This window comes from Accipiter gentilis, chromosome 6, assembly GCF_929443795.1.
Source record: "Accipiter gentilis chromosome 6, bAccGen1.1, whole genome shotgun sequence".
In the NCBI taxonomy this organism is placed as follows: domain Eukaryota; kingdom Metazoa; phylum Chordata; class Aves; order Accipitriformes; family Accipitridae; genus Astur; species Astur gentilis.
The window spans coordinates 1,561,692-1,584,110 of record NC_064885.1 but is presented as its reverse complement, the minus strand read 5'-3'; the positions used below and the strand labels follow the sequence as shown (position 1 = coordinate 1,584,110).

The window sequence follows — 22,419 nt, the reverse complement described above, 5'->3', positions numbered from 1 at the left end:
CCACAAATCCTTAATTTATCAATTATATCAACTACTTGCACTTATAGGAAGTTTTAGTATTTTTTAAATGGCATTAATCCTCCTTTGCTCTAAATCATATGAGTTTTAACTTTAATACCAGTAATAATAGATACACAAGCATTTGACTTGTACTCTCTAACTCATTTGATTCCAACTTAGCAATTGCTTATGCAAGCCTACTCACCCCTGCCAGACATTTTTCCAGTGTATCCAAGATAATCAGCTGAGACAGATATAAATTCTTTTCAGCAGTTTCTCCAAATATTCTCTAGAAGTAGAAAGGATATGGATTCATCTGAGACACAGAAATTTGACTTGTAACACACTAAAGTAATGCAGCAAAGTGGCACGATAAGTTATGGCTCCTTTACTGCTCTGGTTTTGAGTTTAGAAATATAAAGCCAGCAAAAATTAGATTAAAATAGGAATTAAAACCTTATCACTGAAGAAAGATCTTTGTCCAGTCTGCAATGCCAAATCTAATGAACAGCTACCGCAAAGTAAGTCTGGAGGTACACTGCAGCCCCTTACCATCATCAGGCCTATAATTTATTCAGAAATGAAGGTTATACCTTTTCAGAAACTATTTTGGTATCAATTACTGCTGACTCTTTTCCAATTATGTTCTTCATTGCCAACATCTTAATAGAACTGACACTACAACAAATCCGTATCGACAAGCTTATTAGAGTGTTGCAAAATTTAGCACAGACGACAAGAAGAAACACAAGACCCTCCAAAAAAGATGCCACACTTCAGATACAGGATGAAGGCTGAATTCCATCGGGTGTTTAAGCTAGCACCCTATTTTACTGCCAACAATAGTGACTAGTTCCAGCAATATTAAGACAGCAAAATAAAGCAGAAAAGATTTAGCCAAAAATATATTGGTACTATTGCCTACACATGGAACACATGTAAAAGTCACCCAAAGAACTTGTATTTTAAACCACAGGAGAGGTTAACTCAGCTAAGTCTAAGCTTCAGCAGACTGCAAGCCCTCAAGACTTTTTTCTAAACTAAGACCATTATGACAGTCTATTGGCCTGTTTTATTTCAGTTACAGAAATCCTTCAAAAATATTGCTGATCCGTACAGCAGCTCAGTTCATCAAACATGAAAAAATGTTAAGTCTTGCTCCTCAGTGCAAAGCAAATCTTGACTTTTTTAATTGACATTTTTAGCTAGGTCCTTCCTCTCAAAATCTCTATAGCATATACAGAAACTTGCTTTAACTGTATAGTTTTCTCATTTATCAATTATCTTACACATCAACACATTCCTTCATGACTATGGAGTTTAATTAAAATAAATTCTCTCTCAAAAGGGATTACAGGTAGCTTTAAGCAGCCAAAAATCCCTAGCAGGAGGGCAACCTCTTTTCTGATTTTATCACTCCTTTGTAGTGTTTTAGCAGATGCATATCTCTATACAACCAACATCCAAAAGAGCTCACTACAAACTATCTTACTAAAACCACAAAAAAAAAAAAAGTACTGCTAGAGTTTGGCCAGTTCTGTTACCTGTTTGTGGAGATTCCACACGATCATAAATCACATGGCTTCAAAACTCAATGAACGAAACTTTTCTCATGACAAATCTAAAACCAGACCTTCCATTACAAAAAAAAAAAAAAAAAATTCAAACTATAACTTTCTCCTCATAAAGGTTCCCTAAACTTTCCATTTACCCAACTTGATGGCAATAGTTATATTTCTAGAGTCAACACTATGGACATCCACATTCTTTTTTTTTTTTTTTTTTCCCCCGTTTCTAGGTTTCTCTTCTCTTTGGTTCCACTGAGACCTATTTTAAATGACAGTTTTAGTGATGCTCATGAGTCAAATATTTTGATGGATTTCAGGAATCATTTTATGGTTCCCTTAGAGGCAGAAGAGAAAACCAGTATGCAGAAGGAAACCATCTACCAAGACACCTGGCTCTAAAGATTTCTCTTTGGGAACTCGTAGAAAAATCACCTTGAATTCATCCCTTCACAGCAGTCTACTGCCCTCAAGTATCAACATGACGTGGTTTAATGAGAGGCTGCAATCCACATCAAACAATAAATGGAAGAGATGTGTATCACTCCCACACATTTTTCATTCATTTTTCTTACTGACTAGTAAGGTATCCCTTTGGAAGTATGAGTCTATAGTGGCAGTATTAGACAAGAGACTGTTTTCAAAGATTTTTCTTACAAGGTTTTGACTGAAATTCATCTGGTTGTTAAAATATATATATGTATTTTATATACACATACAAATGCTAGAACAGACAAACAGCCTGGAAAATTCAAATAGCCCAGGTTTTAAATCCTTTTCCCTTCTTTTTCCCTTCTTTCTTTCCCAAAACGATTCGTGGCAGGTCCTGCTCTGGCAGAACAGATGCAGGGGGTGGAACCAACCTCCTAGTACTGCTGCTCAGCAGCTCCTTTGCCCTGCTACATTCCTCCTCTAAAGACTTTGCTAGCACTGCTTCCCTAGAAAACTGAAGCACCTTTCCATGTGATGGCAGACATCCTCCCCCGTCTCCCAACAAGCAGTGCATTCTACTGGTATCTAAACATTGCTCAGAAACCCAAAGTAGTATTAGGTACTTTTATGTACCCACTCCTTAGCTAGCCACACAACTTCCCAGCTACAGACTGTTCCCATGACTAACAGAAGATTCCCCTTAATCACCACCTTCCTTTAGATTTCTCTGCCGCAACTATCTCATTGCCTTTATATGTAACACAGCTCAGCGCTGTTGGCGAACTTCAGCACAGGAGGATGAAAAGAAAAAGCTTAAGTGTAAAAGGCAAGCAACAATCTGACTAAATTTCAAGTGAGACTCTACAGATTGTACAATATGAATAAATAACAACCATATTGAAAAATCACCCAACAATCCAAAATTAGAAAACTTACCATGTTATTAACATTTTTTAAGATATTAGTGAGACCACTGATGACCAGGGAAAACTTGTACTTGGAAATGTTTATGAGACATTCCTTGTTGTGCTCCGTACTGACTTTGGTGTGGGTATTCTGCTGGCCAGCCTTTATTGGAAGCTACAAAAAGAGATAAGTGTTATAAGCTTTTTTGCATTGAAATTTACAGTTTAAGACAACAGAAACAACCTTGAAAAACATTCTACAAGAGACAACTACAAACACATTGATTCATTTTCTCTACATTCATCTTTCTATTATTCATAAAAGAAAATACTGAAGTTCACCTATTCCTTTTTCTGAATTGAAATTAAACCACTATTTTGTGATAAATTTTCTATAAACCAAATGTCAAAGCAGTCAGAAGGAGCAGAAAAATGTAAGATAGAATGCTGAGAAGAAACGTTTCTTTATTTCAAAAATTGGCTTGTTAAATACCAATAATCTTCACAAGGCTAACACCTGCAAGAACAAAACTGCATCTTGAAACCCAAGAGGAGGTAAAAGTCAGAGTAGCTCACAAAGCAGGCGAGTTCCATGCGTGTCATCTACTCCTTTGCAGGACGGAACTGGCCGAGAGGTACAACCGAGTCCCAGGAAGAACCACCACCGCCAGCCTCCACAGGCCCTACGGACTTGGGTTACTTCGGGGTCCCCACACAGACACACCCCACTGCTAGCCAGGAGATGAAGTCTCACCGCAAACACGCTTCCAGCACTTGTGAGCCCCGCACTACCCGCCCTTGCCCAACATCCAGTGGCAAAAACCAGGCTTGAAACACGTCTTTCCCAGGAAAGATAAGACTCAGAGCGACTGCACGAAACCAAGATGTTTCTCCTACTGTGTGAACACTAGGCACTTTGTTTCATGCTGTACCCAAATTCTTCAAGGGTCACAAACGAGTCACTTCCCAAGCACGCACTCACTTCCCCTGCACTCTCCTCACTGGAGTCGGCCCCTTACGAACCACCACGCGAAAATGTGAGAAGCGATTCTTCAGAAAAATTCACCCTACTGAGGATTTATACTTTTAAAAAGAAAAAAAAAGTGGGAACAAAAAAGGAACCCCTTTTTCTAATTCATATGTGCCATTTGTATTTTAAAGCGTGACCTAGGAATTCACTATCTATAGAAATTTTAATTGCTACTGCAAGTTTTAACCAATTTTGACTAAAATTCTCGATAAATGTGTATTCCCAAAGACACTGATAGCTCAAAGTATATGCCACGATGTAATATTTTTTGCATTAGAAAGGGTATCTTAAAAAAAAAGAAAAAAGACGAGATCATTTAAGAGAGGTTAAAAGAAAGATTCCAAGGAACTACAATCAGCTTTACAGCTGCAAAATGCTTAAAGAGCAACCTTCCAGGCTGGGGGCCTCTGCAGGCTTGGTGAGGGTACTTTTACATACTGTCACCCCATTAAACTGCTGTCAGCAGTCAAACACATCTCTGCCAACCATTTAACTTTATTAACTTTGTTGATAAAAGTTTAAAGGCCCATATTTAAAATGCTAGATTGTGTTCAAGAACCTCAAACTTTGAACATTTTTTTCCAAGAGTTTTGACTGCATCATTAAACGCAGTCTACCTAACACTGACATCTTCCATTTGTAGGGAAATGGATCTCCTTAATATACTATCTAGTTTTTATGCCCAAGTGTAATCACCCCTTCATATAAACCGTGGTTTGGTTTAGGTTTTAAGTATCAGTTCTTTTGGTACCACAGACTAGGATCACAATGGAAACTGGCTCGTTTTTTTCCTAAGGGAACGGTTGACTCTTAAAATGACTGAACTGCCATGCTAGATCACACCCAAGACCCAACAGCAACAGAAAGGTCCATCAGGAACACCTGCTTTCAATTCAGACAGCGGCTTAGGGATCTCTGGCACCAAGTGTTGCATCCAGGGAACACACTAAGGACTACCCCTCCATGAGGGGGTCTGATGCTTTTCACCTGCACAACCTCCTACAGCAACAAGTTCCATAGGGCAATGGAGGTAATTTCCACTTCATTTTTCAAGTCTCTTGCAAGTGTTCAGATTGTAATGCTTTAAAACAGTGCCATGCATTACAACGTGCTCATTTTAAAACTGGAAAAAGCAGAACAAACAGCGTTTATGACTCAAGCTTTGTTTTCATTGTTGGATGTTATTTTTACAATACATTTTCGGAAGTCATTAGTGGAAGATAGATACATTTAATTAAAAATTTCACCATTACTAGTACTTTTTATTCAAATTTTCCAGTCTCTGTGCTGACAACAGCAGAAAAGCTCAATACCACTGAGTGATAATACACTTCAGAAGTGCCTCTCAAAAACTGTGTCATAGATCTAGTTCTGTATGCTTCCATGCTATAGAAACATCGTATTATACACTTTTGGAGCTTCCTGCCACAACAGCCACTGCAACAAGGTCACATAGAAGTAAAACTGCTTTTTATACTACCATTTAAAATAGGAAACTATATAAAAAGGAAATATTAGCACTGTTTGGGGTTTTTATTTTTCAGCTATTTCCTTTGTGCACTCTAACATGCTGGAGCATCACACGTCCCCTAACAGAATGCAGTGCCAGTGCCGAGTGACAAAATAGAAGCTATTTAACTTCTATACAAATATCCATCAATCTAAACATTACAAGAAAAAAAAAAGGGGGGGGGGGGAGTTGAAATTTTACTTTCATTGCCTTTGATTTTATTTTAGAAAAAAGACAGACTGACACAAATGGTTTCCTGTATAGCTTTTATTTGAATTAGAAACAGAAATTAAAGCACAAAGCTTAAATATAACTGGAGCTTCAAACTATGAACACATGCACCATTTTGAACTCATCCCAGTTTCGCAAAGGGATAGTCCACTGCTCTAACTCAGCTTTTTTCACCGTTGAAATAGGAAATAGGAAGCAATAGTCAAAAACCTTATAACTGCATTGGTGCACGTACAACCCACACTGAGGCATGCTGCCATATACCCTCTCTCTCTCTCTAATCCAGTTCGACTACATCTCATTAAGGTGTCAAATCAGCTACAGAGGACAGGGAACAATGGCATTTTGGTCTATAATTTGCCTTATTTTATGCAGTGGACAAAGACAAAATAGGTAGATGAAATCTGGAATCTTCCCAACTATCAAATTTTAAATCTTTTAAGATCAATTAGAAAAGAACATTACTGCAAAAAGACAAAGAAAAGCCATTAAGTAGCTGAGCCTGACAGTTGCAATAATGCAGTACAAGACCCAGCATTATCCTGAATTCAGGATACACGTCATCTTGTGTATCAGGTATCGCTGAAACAACTAGAAAGCAAATCTGTAAGACGAAACATCGAAGTATTTACCAGCTTACACCAACCATGCAAGCTCCCCAGTTGTTAAAACACATCTTTTGACCACATAAACAGTTTAAGCCAAACTTCGCTTCTAGAAATGGATTTCTGACTTCAATATAAGAAGCCCTGCTGACCTATCTATAGCTTCTCCCAAATCTACTACTGATACAATACTGAAACTGAACCATTCTCACAAGAGTTTACTAAATGCAAAGCAATTACAAAGCACTATTAGTAGGAGAAAAAGCAACATAGATCATATGAGATTATTTTCTTTACATTTCCAAAAGGCATACAATAACAGATAAATAAACCTTAAAAATAGAGATCTGAACCACACACCCTCAAGAAAACAGGATTGTTAAAACTAATCCAGCTGAATTAGTGGCTACTAAAAGATATTTATTTTTCTAAATCGATATTTACTACCCAAAAGATGCAAAATCCTCTCTCAACTTGCCAAAGTAAAATTAAAATTCTTCCATCTTCATGAAAACAGTAAATTAAATCACTAATCACAAATATTATTATAAAATAATACCATTGAAGAAAAAAATGTGACTAGACCAACTCACAGATACACAGAATCACAGCATATGGTCAGCTGCTAGCATCTCAGAAAATAATACTAAAACAGCACTTCAAAAGCTTTTCCAACAGACAAGTTTGGCATCTGAAAACTTACTGCCCCTAAGCATTAATATGGCCTACGTTATTAACCATTCTACAATGGTGTCTGGCAGCCACAAGTCGTCTGGTCAATTTTGTCTACAGTGATATCCAGGAGGTCTGTAATCCTGCTGAAGAGAGAAAATGCAAAGGTTTTCCTATGCCTAATCACTATCCGTTTTGAGAGATAAAAGCATTTCAGTCTCTTCAGACTTATGAGACAATAACTTTGCCAATTTAAAATTAAAAAAAAAAAAAGAAGAAAAAAAGAAGGCAAGTACTTGGCTACTCCAGAGGAAAAAAGAAAAAAGATTTAACATGCATTCTTAACAAGATCTTTACGGTCAAATTATAAAAACTGGCTTTGAAACTTCAAAGTAAGTGCTATTACAGAATTGCAAAGCTGTCTGAAAAGTGAAAAGCACTGTGATATCTGATAGCATGGAAGACTGTCATATCTTTGGAAGTGGCCTCAGTTTAGAGACTGATGTACTTTTATCCAAAAAAGTTCAGTTAAGGAATCCTTCTTTGATCATAGATGTTAGTTAAGAAAAACGGGTGTTTTCCATGTCTGTAGAAGAGATTAGCACCTGTTCCAGGTATCCTCTAGTCTGATGCAATAAGGTACAATCTTTTGCTAAATGTACATGGACATTGATTTGAAACTACCACCACAGCTATTTGAACATCTGTGAGATATTCCACTCAGTCTGTTGAGAAAGGCTAACATTAAGCTATGGATTTTTCTTTATCACCTGCAATTAATGAACACAAAGTGTAATCATCTCTATTTAATAAAAGACTATTTAATGTTCTTATTTTCACAAGTTATGAAGCAAGTGTAAGTGCTTTATCACTTCAAACAAAGTCACTATTTCAACTTTTTTGTGCAAGACACAACTTTGCAGAACATTAAGAATCCAGAATCTGACAGATAAACCTAGTCTGCCACCGGATTCAGAATGACAGCTGTTGAAATCACCATCCTGACAAACCTCTTAATACAGACAGCAGTCACTACCCAGCCGTGCACAGGGACTCCACAATTCAGCACTTTCAAGTTTCAGCTTCACGGTGGTGGCAGACTGCAGAGTCTCGCTGCCTCCACTACCTCTGCCTCATGGAAAACACTGAGGTCTAAATCACCTTTGGAGCTGGGAAGGTGAGAGACCATCCCAGGGGATCCACCTCAGGGAAGGAAATTCTCTGCTTGTCTGTAATGGGCTCATTTTCAGTAAGCAGCTTGAGATGTCTGAATGCATCTGAGCCTTGTGCCTTGCCTTTGATTCAGATTCAGAAGAAAGTTATGTTTGTTAACATAACATCTAGAAAAAAAAAATACCTAGTGCAAACCTTAACAGCATAGAAATCTACCTAGCTTTTCCCTTCCAAATAATCTTTTGGAAATTCTTCAGTAGACTGTCACACACAGAGGTACTGGTGACAGAAAATGTGGACAGCATCACACCTTCCTCAGCACCAGTACTGTCAGAACCAGATACAAATCTCTCTCAAAGTCAACAGGCATCTTCCTCCCAACTATAAACATGTACTCCATCACCTTCTAAAGAGGCATTATTTAGTAAGAGAACCTCACAACTAAGCCTTCAGAAGAACATGGAACTCTGAAAATATTATATATAGGTTACTCAAAAAAAAATATTAATTTCAAAAGGTTCACTAAAAGTTGATACTGTGAACAAACATGTATTTACCCATACATTAACACAAATTGCTGTGTTAAATACGGAAGGATCATCAAATAATCTCAATGCTTTTCAGCAGCTCATTAATGAACTCGGGTAACATCTGTTGCATGTGGGCCATTCCCTTATCTATTCTTTAGGACACCATCTGAGTGCAGTATAGCACTTCATTTTGAAATGCATCACACACTTTTTTTTTTTTTTTTTGAAAAATAAGATCGAAGCTGCTTCAGGTTTATGTTAAAGAAAGATGAAATAGCACACTTTCTGCTTAAGAGGAGTGTTATAGTCTGTCTCGGTTCTTAGCTCCTGTGGAAATTCAGTAGTTACGGAAAAAAGTTCCATCTTCTGCATAGACCAGCCTTACCTTACAGCAAAAGATACAATTTCATTTGGGGAGCAGAGTCAGCAGAACTCACATGAAATACTTTAAAATACATCTTATTACTACTAGTGATTTCTTAACAAGCCGCAATGAAAAACACAAAGCTGGTACTTGCAGCCAGCGTTTTTTCAGGTCTCTGATGCTGTATAGATTTCAAATGCTGCAAAGAGAATCAACAGGAGGAGGGAATATTTGCTTTAATTTAATGCCTTTTAATGAAAGTAAGAATGGAACATTCCTACTGGCTTTCAGTTTTTATAAAAGCTTTCTTAACTGAAAGCAATCACAACTCATAAACTACAAATGGGGAGCCTAACCCATAATCCATGTAATAAAGGGCTTCTTTCTGTAAAGCATATCATAATAACTTAAGTCACCACAAGTTTATACAGGATTAATACCTTTTATTATATCTGATAGTTTTAAAACAGTCTAGATTTAAATGGCTTAGGCAGTGAGCCTATGCTTAGAACTATTTCACTGCTGTTATCAGCCTTCCCATGATTTCAGCTTGTAACACATTTAAAAATACTATAAAAATACAGTACATAAAATTGTAAGTGAACATTTCCATAGGAAAAAAAAGAGATTATTTTACAAAGACCTGATTATGTCTGAAATCACAAAAAATTTTACTAAAACATAGCCTAGCCTCTTTGTGCTACTGCAGCCTAGTTCTATCCTGATCACTGAAAGTTTTGAAAAATACAGTAACTAGTACTACATACAAAATCAGTCAAGAGATTTCATATGTGCTATATAAGAAATGTGATCGAGCCTCACATGTACCATCAACGGCTTCTTTCTGCACCAGCTGAAACCTTCACACAGTCTTCAAGGGTAGCTCAAAGAAGAGTGCATTGCAGCAGTTGTAGTCTCAGAAGCGAGCGCAGCTGGGCAAGACTGGCAGTATATTTGAAAAATTTATTCAGTGAGCCAGTCATTGGTTAATTCATAAAACTATGCTTGCCAGTCATTTCAGGCCCACAGAATTGTACACACAAAAGCAGATTTTGGTTAAAGCAGCATTTATAACAATAAACAAGAGCAGACAAGAACAGACTGGTTTGCACTGATTTTTCTTGTTTTCAATACAGATTAGCATTCTCTCAGTTTGTTGTTTCATCTGTCTTAAAATGAATACAAGCACTTAGCAAATGAATGAAAAGCCTGTCTACATCTATAAATTCTGGTGAAAGATTGTTACATTTTCCTGCTTTGTAAAGGAAGAAAGAAACCTTGAAAAATTTTGTCTTCCCCCACTCAGGAAAAAAAAACACGAAAAAAAACCCCAAACCTAAACAACCCACAACAAACATGAGCTCCCCCTCCTTATTCAAACATACCGATGATTTAATAAGTAGTGGCTCCCTCAGTGCTGAATCGAGAGGTCCTGCCTGCGTTTAGAAGGGCAGGCATAGAATGCAAAAACTCAAAAGTGCATTATCACAGCTAAAATAATGTGCATATATTCAGTATATTTTCATGAAGTATGGACTTGATGCTCAAATGAGCAGTCTAAAATATAACAACCAGATAACTTAACAACCATGACTACTCAATAATGACACAAAGGTGAGGAGTTACAAGAAGCACATAAATACCACCATTGATTGACAATGCATTTAGTAGCAGCGATGGTGTCACAATAACCTGGCATTTGGGTATTCTATTAAGAACAGCCACCTTTCCACCATGAAGATCACTGTCAGGCTAGGCAAGGCAGAGGAAACAATGTCTTAAAAGCAAACAAACAAAATTAAGAACCCCGAGTTGAAATTAATATACGAGAGAAAACTTCTCAAAAAAGTAGAGATTAATGTCTCATCCTTGCTTCACTGCTTCATTCACTTGATGATACAGTATTTAAAAAAAAAATTGCACTGGTTAAACAAAAATACGCAATAAACTAATCAAAATTTTGTAAATAGCACCTATCATGCAAGCTACACTACGACTACAACAGTCAATACCATATTTGATGTATATCATCCCTGCAGCTCCAATATTTTAGCATCTCAAAAATCAGAACAGCTTCCTATCAAGAGAGAATTCCTCCCATACACCTATCTGTAATTATCCCATAAAAGGTATAGAAAAATAATTCTGTTTAAAAAGCTGAAGTTCTTAACTCCTAACAGATGTTGGCAAGCCCAATTCCACAATATACATAACAAAGCAAACGACAAAGCCCAGGGCCTTTTAACACCAGTACACAAAGAAACATTTTCTTGCATTATTGGGAGCATAATCAGTCCCATGCTTTTTAAGCTTATGGAAAAAATGATCTATGACTCAAGATAAGGGGGGGTAATAGGTTAACTATGCAAATATGTCTAAAACGTATTGGAAAAATCTGCATCATTTTAATGTCAAAAACCAAAGTTTGATATTTTCTTTTTTTCAGATAAACTTCATTTACAGCAGCTTTAATATAAATGTAAAAAGCAACAGCTTATTTTTATTCAACCAGGTCAAAATCTTCCTGTGGGTTGTTAAAAGGCAAGCATCACCGAGAGGGACATACGATTGTAAGGCAGGTGAATGAAATTCTATCTATAGAACCAGCTTAACGTTTCTGATAGATGTTACACTGAACAGGGTCTCACAGAGCTGTGTGACACAAAGGCTGTACTCACAGTATAGCAAATTGAGACAGAAAACACAGAAACTGATCATTCAGCCTACACTGAGCTCACACTTGCACGTCAAGAAAGCATCCTGGGAGTAAAAATGCAGAGTCTAAGCACTAAGCTTAGCCCCACTGAGAAAGTCACGCCACCTAATCCCAGTAAGCAGTTTCTGCAGGTGGATCAGAGAAATACAAAGTCTAAGGCCAACAAATCCCTCTTCCTTCCATTCAGAAAATCCCTCTCCAAACTACTAGCACTGACTTTTGTAAAGAGAAGTAAATGTCTACCACTATAAAACACTGGCTAAAAAACCCTCTTCATCCCGTACAGCTGTGCTCCCAGCGATGCGGATGAAATTTCACGCCGACATCCACCGTTATGCTACGGGGAACAAGGTGGAACTGCCTGAGCAGTTTCACCTAGTCTTCCTCAGACTCATTCTTGAGGCTTTACCTCTTTTCTGATGAGCGAGAGGACGTTAAGCGAGGAAGCAAATTTCACAGGAATGTCTAGGAAAAGCCAGCACACTTTTGGAAGAGGTGGGGGAGCAGAAGCGACGAGGAACCAGGCATCTCACACACACACAAGACCCCCCCCCCCCCCCCCGGGCTCCCTGTACCGAACCGATTGATACGCCTCCGCATCTCGACCAGACTGGCAGAGGAGAGGCCACTCCACCGCCCAGACTGGGACACCCCCCCACCTCCACAAAAAAGGTGGGAAGCATCAGGTTAGCTGGAAGGGATACCAGACCGGCAAGCAGCACCCGGCCCCACCCAGCCACCCTGCCCAGCACAATGGGCGCAGCGAGCCGCCGCCCCCCCCCCCCGGCCGGGGCTGAGCGGGGACCCGCCGCCGAACCGGGCGCTGGTGTGGAGGTGCGTGTGTGGGGAACGCAGGTCCCTCGGCCCCCCGGCACGGCCAGAAAGCCGTGGGGGGTTTGGGGGGGGGGGGGGGGGGGAGAAGGCAGGAGGCAGCGCTCCCACCCACCACCGCCTCCGCCTCAGGGAGCGGGGCGGCCTCCCCCGCCGCTCGCCCCCTCCCCGCCCGCAGCGGCCCGCGCCTCCAGCCCCCGGCCCGCAGAGGCCCCTCACCTCCGGCAGCGGCCCGCCCCGGCCCTCCCTTCCCCGCACCGCCCCCGCCGGTCCCGGTCCCGGTAGCCGCGCCGCCGCCGCCCCTCCCCTTCAGCCGCCCCCGCTACCTGCTCGTCGAAGCGGTTCACCACGGCCTGCACCCACTCCACCGGCTTGTGGGCCGCCATGTCCCCCCCCCCGCCTGCCCGGCCAGGGAGGGGGGGCGGATCCCCGCAGGGAGGGCGGCAGGAGAGGCGCCGGGCGAGGGGACGGGAGGGCGTCCGTATCCCTGGCGCGCTCCGGGGCCCCTCAGCTCCCCGCAGCCATCAGCGCCCAGGGCCCGCCATGACACCACACCGGAAGCGGGAGCCCAGGCCGCCCCCGCCCGCCCGAGCAGCAGCAGCAGCGCCGCGGCCGCCGCGCCAGGGGGAGCGCCGAGACACTGGCGGCGGCGGGCGGCGGGCGGCGCCTGCGCGGACGGCGGGGACGCGATGCGCCTGCGCGGCCCCGCGGGCGGGGAGGGGAGGGAAGAGGAGAGGAGAGGGGAGGAAGGGAGGGAGGGGCCGCGCTGCGCCTGCGCCGCAGAGGGGACGAGCGGGAGGCGCGGAGCGGCCGCGGCGCATGCGCCGGCCGCCGGGGGCGGGGCTTCGTGAGGGACGGGGCAGCGGCCGGCAGCCCGGTCCGGGGCTGCGTCGTTCCCTCCTCTCCGTCCCCCGGTCAGGTGTGCTCTGCCCCGAGGCGGGGGGAACCCGACAGGTCTCGGCTTTGGCCCCTGAGTGTCCCGGCTCCTCCCGGGGAGGGGTGGCTGGGCCTAGGCTCCCGGTTGCCCCCGAGCAGCCTCGCCGCCGGAGCGGCAGCCGCTCCCCGGTACCCCCGGCCCTGGTAGCGGCAGGGATGAGCGCTGCTCGTGCGGCCGGTGACAGGAACGGGCTGGGGGGTGGGGGAAGGCTCGGGGCCGCATCCTACGGCGGATCCTCCGGATTCCACAATAGGGGGGTTGGCAGAAGGAGCTGCCTCACCCGCCGGCGCTCCCGTGGGTACAGCCAGAAGGGGCCTGACGAGGCGGCTCGTCTCCTCTCGCAAAGAGAGCAAAGGCGTTTGTGCGTGAGGCTCCACGCAGGAAAACTGGCGAGGGGCTGTTTCCCCCTGGCCCTACCGTGTGTTAGTATTTACCGTCACCTACCCTGCAGAGCCAGGGAGAGAGGGAGAGGCAAAAAAACACTCCCAAGTTAAAAAGTACCGAAATCGTGCACGCTACTCTGCAAAACGGAAGGTTGTTTTTAAAAGTGTCCCTTGAAATTATATTTATTCAACACATCACTGTAAACCAGATTTCTATCCTTTGACCACAGATCATAAGGGAATGTTTTGCCTCTCCAAACTTGAGGCGTGCATTGGCCTAAACTTCAGAAGGATTTTACGTGATGATTTACGCCTTCTCTTGGCAGGACAGGGCAGTTGGCAGATGCTTACTTTATTCAGATTGCAGTGGCCGTCTCAAAGCCACTGTGCTTGACAGAGGTTATCTACAGTTTTGATACCATACACAGACTGGAACGTATAGCAGTATTTTACCTTTGAAATTAAAAGAAAATGGTTATTCTTTCTACAAATCAGTTTATTTCAGTTTAAGGCTTCTGTTACATCTCCAGGCTTCACTTGCAGAACTCTTAACAGTAACTAAAAATACGCAATGTAGCACAGAAAAAGTTTTCCCCAGCCTAGTTACACAGTACCCAGCCAATTGTTTACTCTTCGTGACTCAGAAAAGTAGGATACACAGATAACAAGACAAACAAACATCCACTTCCAGTTTCCTTCTTGGGAATGTTAATTTGTTTTCCTTCTGGGTAGACAGAAGCACAAAATAATGTCCTTTCACGCTGGAGTCAAGTTAAAATTCTGACAATATAAATAAAGATGCAACCTGAGGTAAGACCTCTTGAACTTAGGATTTAAAATTGTCAAATGCATAGTGAAGAACTGGAGAATAAAATGGACTTACTTTCTGTTACTCGACTCAGCAGGGGCCTTGTTTTGGCTTGGAGACTCTTGCTATTATCATAGCATATATTAATTATTACCAGCAATAGGAATATGAAATACTTTCTGAGGTAACTTGCCCTATAAATAACGAACAATGAAATTCCTGTAATTCAGATTTACAGTATGAACAATTCCACTGCATTCTAGCAACAAATTCAGGAACTTTGTTCATGGTAAATATCTGAAGAGGCAGGTGTTTTATAAAAAGATGAAAATCGATTGCAAATATTTTATTTAAGAAAAAAACCAATTAATTGGTTGAAGAATAAATAGTAGGTTTCTGTCTGTACAACTTGTGGTACTATCTTTCAGGAAATGCAAAAAGCATTCTGATTTATACAAATTGTGAAGCCTAATATTGGGCTGTTAAGTGCACTGAATTTTGTATTATTCATTTGCTGGGTACAATAAACTAGCTGTGGTGTAAAGGCTATTGATTCCTTTGCATTAGAGTGCATTATAATGGTCAGCATTAATAAGTTTGAAAAAGATTTTTAAAACTAAATGTTGTCTTATGTTCTAGAAAAGGCTTCTAATGTATTGGTTATATATACTCATATCCAAATCAAACCTACATGATATGTGTATATATTTGCTTAATTATCAAAATCTTAACTTAGTTGGATGGCAAATGAAGCTGGTCCCTGGAACCTTTTCTCATCGTATTTGTATGTCTCAGCACAAAGAAAGGCTCCGCCAATAACCACATCAGCAAAAGAGCAATTTGCATCACAGCACCATTTTATAAGAATTTGTTATTCTCCCCAATATTGCCCGTGAATAGGTAAATGGTTACTTCGAACTCTGGAAAATAGGATGAGGCTAGGGGTCTGTCCTCCAAGACTTCCAGCTGCTGCGGGTTTTCTTCCCCGTACAGATGCACAGGTTATCTGGGAGATCAGAGAGTCACAGCTTCCCTGAGATCACAGAGTCTGGTTCGCTCTGCTACACACCCAGAAACTGTTTGGACCGACAGAAAAGGCTTTGTCACAAAGAGTATAAAAGCAGAAACGAACGCAAAACACCTGATGAATTCAGTGGAGCAAAGATCTTACCTAGAACTGTTTATTAGCTTATGATTAAAAAAACCCTGAGGGCTAGGTCTCATCCCTTCTCATATTCAGTAACTCCTCCAGCGGTCCCTTGGGCTGGCAGAGAAGTAGGAGGAGTGGCATTTGGCGGAGGGACAGTGACAATCAGCTGGGAATTACAGCACCTGCAGCCAGCTCAGCTCTGTCTGGAAGGGGTCTCCCTGTTTGAAACATCAGCCTTAAAACCAGTCTAAATCTGTAAGGAGGGAGGCCTTGCTCAGGCCACAGACGTACGCTCTCTGCCAACGCTGTCGTGGCCAGAGATGGAATCGCTGCTCGTCCTTGACCAGCACCTACCACTGGGAGGGTTAGCACCAACGCTCCCTCCTCCATGCACCAGGCAAAGTCAACCAGCTTTATCTCACCCTCACCTTCCTCACTGGCTTGAACTAAGTAGGCTCATTTTGCTGATGGTAGATAAGAGGGCATGCCTCAGAACAATTATCCATTTTTCCCGGCAAGTCTATTGCTGTGCTTACAGACAGTGCCGATACAGCACAGCAGCGCAAGCAGAGCTCTCCCTCCACTGACATACCTTTCACATTCCCAGCAGACAGCAGTTCTGGGATTGCTGGAGGCAGAACCGCTCCTGCTGGGCCCTTCCTCCACGAAGCTGTCAAATCTCCTTTTTCAACTGTTTATATATTTGACCTCTAAGTATCCCACAGCAATCAGGCAGGAATAATACCCACTTAAGGCAATACAACCACAATCTTCATAGGGATCTCTACGTTCTGCCAAAATCTAAACAATAATAATTCATGTAGGGGGCAGGAAAGGGCTTCAGCTTACTGATATGCTTATGAAAAACATGTCTTAAAAAGCCAGAAAGAAATCAGGGCTGATAAGATTAGCTAAGGGAGAAGCATCTTGGGAACACTTCACTTAGGTACAAAAAGACAGGCTATTTCTTCCCTTCAAAATTTACTAAACAAAACAAACAGTGCTTCTTCCTGTTTCTTTTAGTGTTTTTCCCAAAGCAAATCTGTTCCCTAAAAGCAAACATGACTTGCTGCAGTATTCCCAGATTTTAGATGCGGGGGGAAACTTCAGAAGCTGAATGGCAATGTCGGAAATTCTCATAGTGTTTCCCCAAAACTCTTTGGAAAATTCCAGCCAGTATTTGGTCCAGATCATTCTTTACCAATGGTCTCTACTTTCTTTTAATTGCTCCTTCTTCTTCCAAGGTTCAATTCAAAGTGCCCTGAGACCCGCTACCCTGGAAGTGATCTGCTATCCTAGAAAAAAACACAGCGTCTCTACTACTAAATTTTGTGCTAGACCCTGTCTGTTGGATATATGAAAACCCACATGATTTTGTCCTCCAACAGGCAGACACATGACAGTTTATAACTGCTAGTTAGATGTTATTTGAACATAAATCATTCCAAGTTCCGTAGCTCCAGATAACTTCTGAGTTGTGGTACCATTTCTTTAGAAGCTCTTGACAATCTCATGCTTCTTGGTTATTTTGGTGGATTTCTCCTACGACATTTTAGCAAGAGCTTCCTAATGCAATTCCTTAAGCTTATATGTAAACTAAAACAAGAAACTACAGCCTAAGGCATCCACAAAGTCTTGTCAGGCTTTAGCGTGAATGCCAATGGTTTTTCCTCACTAAAAATTTCCCATTGTGGCTGTCAAAGTGGCACTAGCGGGAGGAGTCACATGTAAGAGGAAAGTCCCTGCTATGTCCTCTGCTATGTCCTCTATTCCCTCTCAGTGTAGGTTTAGACCTACTAAAACCTGAAGAGCCAAGCCACTAGAAGTACAAGTTGGAAATTTATCTGTGTGGGAACAGTCACCCTCATTAAATTTCCAGACACCAATGTTTCTAGTCAAGCCAAAAAATGCCACTTGAATCACTTCCTTGGAGGTATTCTGGCACTTCTGCTTTTTGCCTGAGTAAGAGGATGGGGAACCAGATGAGATAGTCAAGGCACACAGAGAAAATGACCTGGCCAGATCTGTAGTAAGATCCACACTAATTCTCAACACACTCACTTTGTCCTTTGCTCCAGAGTAAAGGTGTTGATCCTATGTTGTTAGATAGCATCATTTAACACACAACTTCCAATAAAATTCCCTTTAAAGTTAGAAGCCCTTAAGTATTTCCTTTCTTTCTGATGTGTTTTGCCCTTTAAGATTCAGTTAATTTCTAGAGATCACCCACAATTTATTCAGGAGATCTGGGCCTCTTTTTTATTATGCCTGAACTGGCTCTTGGAGGTGACACTTTTCTCTTGACTTCTTGCCAGAGAATATGGATTTTCTCCTCCCACATCTTTGCCTTTTGCTTTTCTCTACTTTGTATTTTCAACTCAAATTATTTATTTACTAACCTATCTTATTTTTTCATCCTACTCACTGAAGTCTCTGTTTCATACTTCAACTTCCTCCCTTCATTCCTCCCATCCCACTTTCTCATTTGCACCAGCATTTGTCAAACACCCCAGCAGTAGCTCAAATATGCTAAGTGATACTTTCTAATTTCTATTTATGAACTTTGGTCCAGAAACCTACCATCACTTACAGAGGCATTCCTCTGTAAGGCACATGTTTGGTTTCAGTTCCTGATGGATAGGGTATCATTCTGGAGGAAATATGCCAAATCTGGGATCAGCATCAAAAATATTTTCCTACTCTTCTTAAGTGAAGCTAAACAAACAAACTTAAGTAAATGAGGAAGGAAGGGAGGAAGGAAAGGATCTGCCAAGTTTTTGGTAAGAGGTGACTTAATATTTCTAAGCTACAAACCCCTTAAAAGTGGGTTTTAATCTAAGAGCTGGCAGGCTCCCAAGGAAAGTTGTGCAGCCTCACTGGCAGCGCTACAGCTCTTTCTCCTTTGAGATACTTGATTGTTTCACCCCCTTTTGCAGGGTCTCGGAGAGGATATTGCTCCAACAGATTTGTCCATTAGAGGGCATTAGAGGCCACTAAAATCCCTGGAGTTTCAAGTAACTAGAGGACAGGAAAATAGTCCGTATTTCTTTTTGTTTGATAGATGAGCGGTGGTTTTGTATTCTTTCCACGACATGTATCTTATTGACTTATCTGACATGTGCTGGATAGATTTCAAAATGTGAAGAAACTTTTTCTGAAAGATTTAGCCATGGGTTTTCTTTTGTATTCTCTGCTTCCTGATTCCTCCCTGACTGCAACAGGATCTGTTAAATATGAGCAGAACAAGCAAATGATCTGACTAGATTAATAGTAATCACAGAATGATGGCTTATACGTTAGAAAAATTAGAGATTCTATACAAAATATTCACACTGGAACTTTTAGCCCGGAAAGTCTAATCAGCAAAGAATAATTAAAATTGTAGCACATTGTTTCACACAATCAATTTCTGAATGCAAATTCTTCTGTTCCAGTAGAAATCTCATTTGGATGCAAGACGCCAGGAGTTTAATCCCTGATACTTGATCTGATACAAAGAAATAGTCAATTATCAAGATGTCATAAGAGCTAAGATAGTCTAAAGGAACTTAATGGAATGGAATATTTTCTAAAACTGAGGCTTATGCCATGCACTGGAAATGGATAAAGACATGTTAAGTTAGTGTCTGCTATTTTGCCTTAGAGGTATAAACAAGCTCTTTGACAAATCCTAGCTGAAGTTTGTTTGATCACAGTCGCTCCCAGTGTATGTGTTTATGGTCTAAAAACTTCAGAGGAATGAGATCATTTTGTGTATCTACTTTTTTCTTCCCCTAGCAAGCAATGCCTTTCCCAGATATTGCAGTCATTTGCAGAGGTTAAGTTACTTATAAAAGCAATATAAAGCAATATTTTAATTGTTCTGGATGACTAATCAGCTCAGCCTAGATTATCACATTGCCCCAAAGGATAATTCAAGGTTATATCACTTCCTCTCCCTGAAATTCTGTTTCCTTACTCATTTATCATACAACAGGGGTCAAAAAGAGGAGAGATTTCACAGGAGAGGAGAGATTTCACAGGACAGGAAAACCAGGTAGACTGATATTTTCTGGCTTCTTTTCTGGGTGATCTCATCGGAAGGGCAGGAGTTCTAGTCACAGAAAGCAAGCTGGAGGTCTGGAGTGATGCTGCAACAAGACCAGGAGAGATAAAATGCAGTAAGAGCTGCAAGCCAGTCATGCACCTCCTGGGCTCTTTCACTGTAAGGTATTTTCATTAGATTCAGTCTTCCAGGTGAAGTGATTGTACTGTACTTCCTAATGGCACTGAAATACGTCAGTATTGTTTTTCTCCTTCATAACAAATCAAGAATATTGCAGATATCACAGCTCTGTTACCAGGAAGGTGCAGATTAACTACCCATCAACTCCCCTACAGTGGATGCTACTATAAATAACACAGACCTTCACCTCCTTCTCTTGGTTGTGCTGTGATTAATTTTTTTTTTGTTTTTAATCTTTATCTGTACCTCATATTGCTGTGTGCTACTGCAATGTGGGACAGCTGCCTCTAGCCAAAGCTTTGGGTGGCTATAGAATATGGTCATCTGTGTGTAATGACCAACAATACTCGTTATCTTTGTTGTCACTGTGTCTGTGGCTTGGGACCTTTTAACTGCTTACACAAACTGCTCCCCAGGGAAAGCAGTCTTGGTTTTCCAGTCTGTGAATTTCTGTTTGGGGCCCTGACTCTGATTCATTAGGAAATACTAAATGGTACGTGTTCCTTCTTATCTGTTTTTTTTTTTTTTTTATTAGCAGCCTTTTGCCTTTGCTGTTCACTGCTCTCCTGTTTTTTGTAAGTATCCCTAAGGACACCTTATGCTCCATTCCCATTTAGAGCCAAATTCTCTGAATTCTGCAGCAATGCACTAGGTCTTATTGCCTGAATGCAGATTTTAAGATATGGTAGAACTCACATACAGAATTTTTCTGACCATTGCTCTTGCCAGAGCATCCAGCATCTTTCCAGCTCTTCCCAGAAACTAGATATTCCTACATGTTCAGTGAACTCACCCACTGACTCATGCAAGGCATGTTCCTATTCTCAAGCATTATGTGTGTATCCACCTAAGAACACCCCTCTTAAATCTGTCAGTGTTATTGTCTGATGCCTTTTAAGCAAAATCTGCACACCTCTCACTTGGTAGCAAAGCCAGCTAACCTGCTAAAGGTACATCCTCCTGCAGCACGGTCCACCTGGGAACATGTAAACTCTTCCTGTCTGTTTTTTGCTGGACGATATACATTCACTCTCCTTTCAGCTTGCTTACTGTCTCCATCTACTCTGCATTCTGTAGGGTGTAACCTGCACAGTGTTTCCACTGTAAGCAATGCTCCTTCTGGGTTATGCTTTATCCTTACTTCACCAGGCAGGATTCTTCATAAAATCACATTACATTTGCTTGAGTGCTTGTCTTCATAAAGCTTTCTGGTGCCTCGTGATCAGCTGATGGCTACTCACACCCAAACCAACCTACCCAACAAGTCAGAGATGAATGCCCATCACTCAGATGAACTGTGAAATTAAAACTGGTCTCAACTTGCACAATAAAAGACTGGGCCTGATGCTTTTTTCCCCCTGACACTATATAAAACCCCATGTAAGTTCAGCAGAATTATTTCTCAGTTAGCTCAGCTGATTTTAGATTATAATCACATAGTGTCAGAGCCAGGATTTGGATTCAGTAACATCAGCACATCAATAAAGTATGTCTTTTGTTGTGGCATCCAAAGTCTAAGCTCTGCTGACACAACAGCATTTGTACCACACTCCTGCTCAATCCCGTAATGACAAAATGGCTGGTATCAGAAACATATGATTTACTTCTACAGGTATGAGTCAATGGTTTAGCAAAGATCTGCATAAATTCACAGTTGGTTTATCCATACTGTTATTTTAACTTACTTTACACACAGATACTAGTGCAGCCTGCAGAAACGCCACTGAACCAGTCCGTTCACCAAAGATTGCCTTTTTTTTCCTCCTCTCTCTTCATAAGTAACCAGGTGTACAAGAGGGACTGAAGAGGAAAGGAAAAGTGTCTGATGGAAGGATAAGTCTTTAAGAACTGGGAGAATCTCAAGACCGGAATTTAGTTTTGTGCTTCTTAAACAACCATTTTGTAAGCCTCATGTTAGCCTGTATGAATTTATGAATATAAAGACTCTTTGTTACTGAACAGTTTTTACCAACTGCTGCTCTATTTCCTTCCCATGAGTCACACTATTAGCTTATGCTGCCCTATTTAATTTGAACTGCTGCTTAAGCCCACTCAAGCTTTTCTAAAATCAAATTTTAAAAAAGCTTATTTGAAATAGACATCAAATGCTTTGAATGGATGGTACACGGCACTGCCCTGTCAATACAATACATGCTGGTTTGTTGGGCTTCCAAAGAACGCTGAACAGCATGGAGTCCTCAGTTGCAGTGTCTTAGAGCTGCTGTTAAATGAAGCTGAAAATTGAGAATGAAGCTTACCTAGGACAGAAAAGTAACAGTACTACTATTTGAAAATCCATAAGGAGAAACATAGGAAGGTAAATTTTAACCCCATTGAAATTAATTAGACTTG

The 22,419-nt window shown here is 41.3% G+C and overlaps 1 protein-coding gene and 1 long non-coding RNA gene across 13 annotated transcripts in view; both read right to left on the bottom strand.

Moving 5' to 3' along the window:
* Positions 1 to 13,193, bottom strand: part of NF1 (neurofibromin 1) — a 104,515-nt gene extending 91,322 nt beyond the window's left edge. For all 12 annotated transcript variants that reach the window (XR_007506396.1, XR_007506397.1, XR_007506398.1 and 9 more), the window contains exons 1-3: positions 12,891 to 13,193; positions 2,934 to 3,077; positions 206 to 289 (exon numbers count right to left, since the gene is read on the bottom strand). Coding sequence is in view for 8 of the 12 variants with exons in the window: in XM_049803348.1 (XP_049659305.1) it covers positions 206 to 289; positions 2,934 to 3,077; positions 12,891 to 12,950 (288 nt within the window). In the remaining 4 variants the exon portion in view is untranslated. The remainder of the gene's footprint in view (positions 1 to 205; positions 290 to 2,933; positions 3,078 to 12,890) is intronic.
* Positions 13,194 to 13,404: 211 nt separating this feature from the next.
* Positions 13,405 to 22,419, bottom strand: part of LOC126039756 (uncharacterized) — a 71,323-nt gene continuing 62,308 nt past the window's right edge. Inside the window, exon 3 of the long non-coding RNA XR_007506404.1 lies at positions 13,405 to 19,972. This is a non-coding gene — a long non-coding RNA (uncharacterized LOC126039756). The remainder of the gene's footprint in view (positions 19,973 to 22,419) is intronic.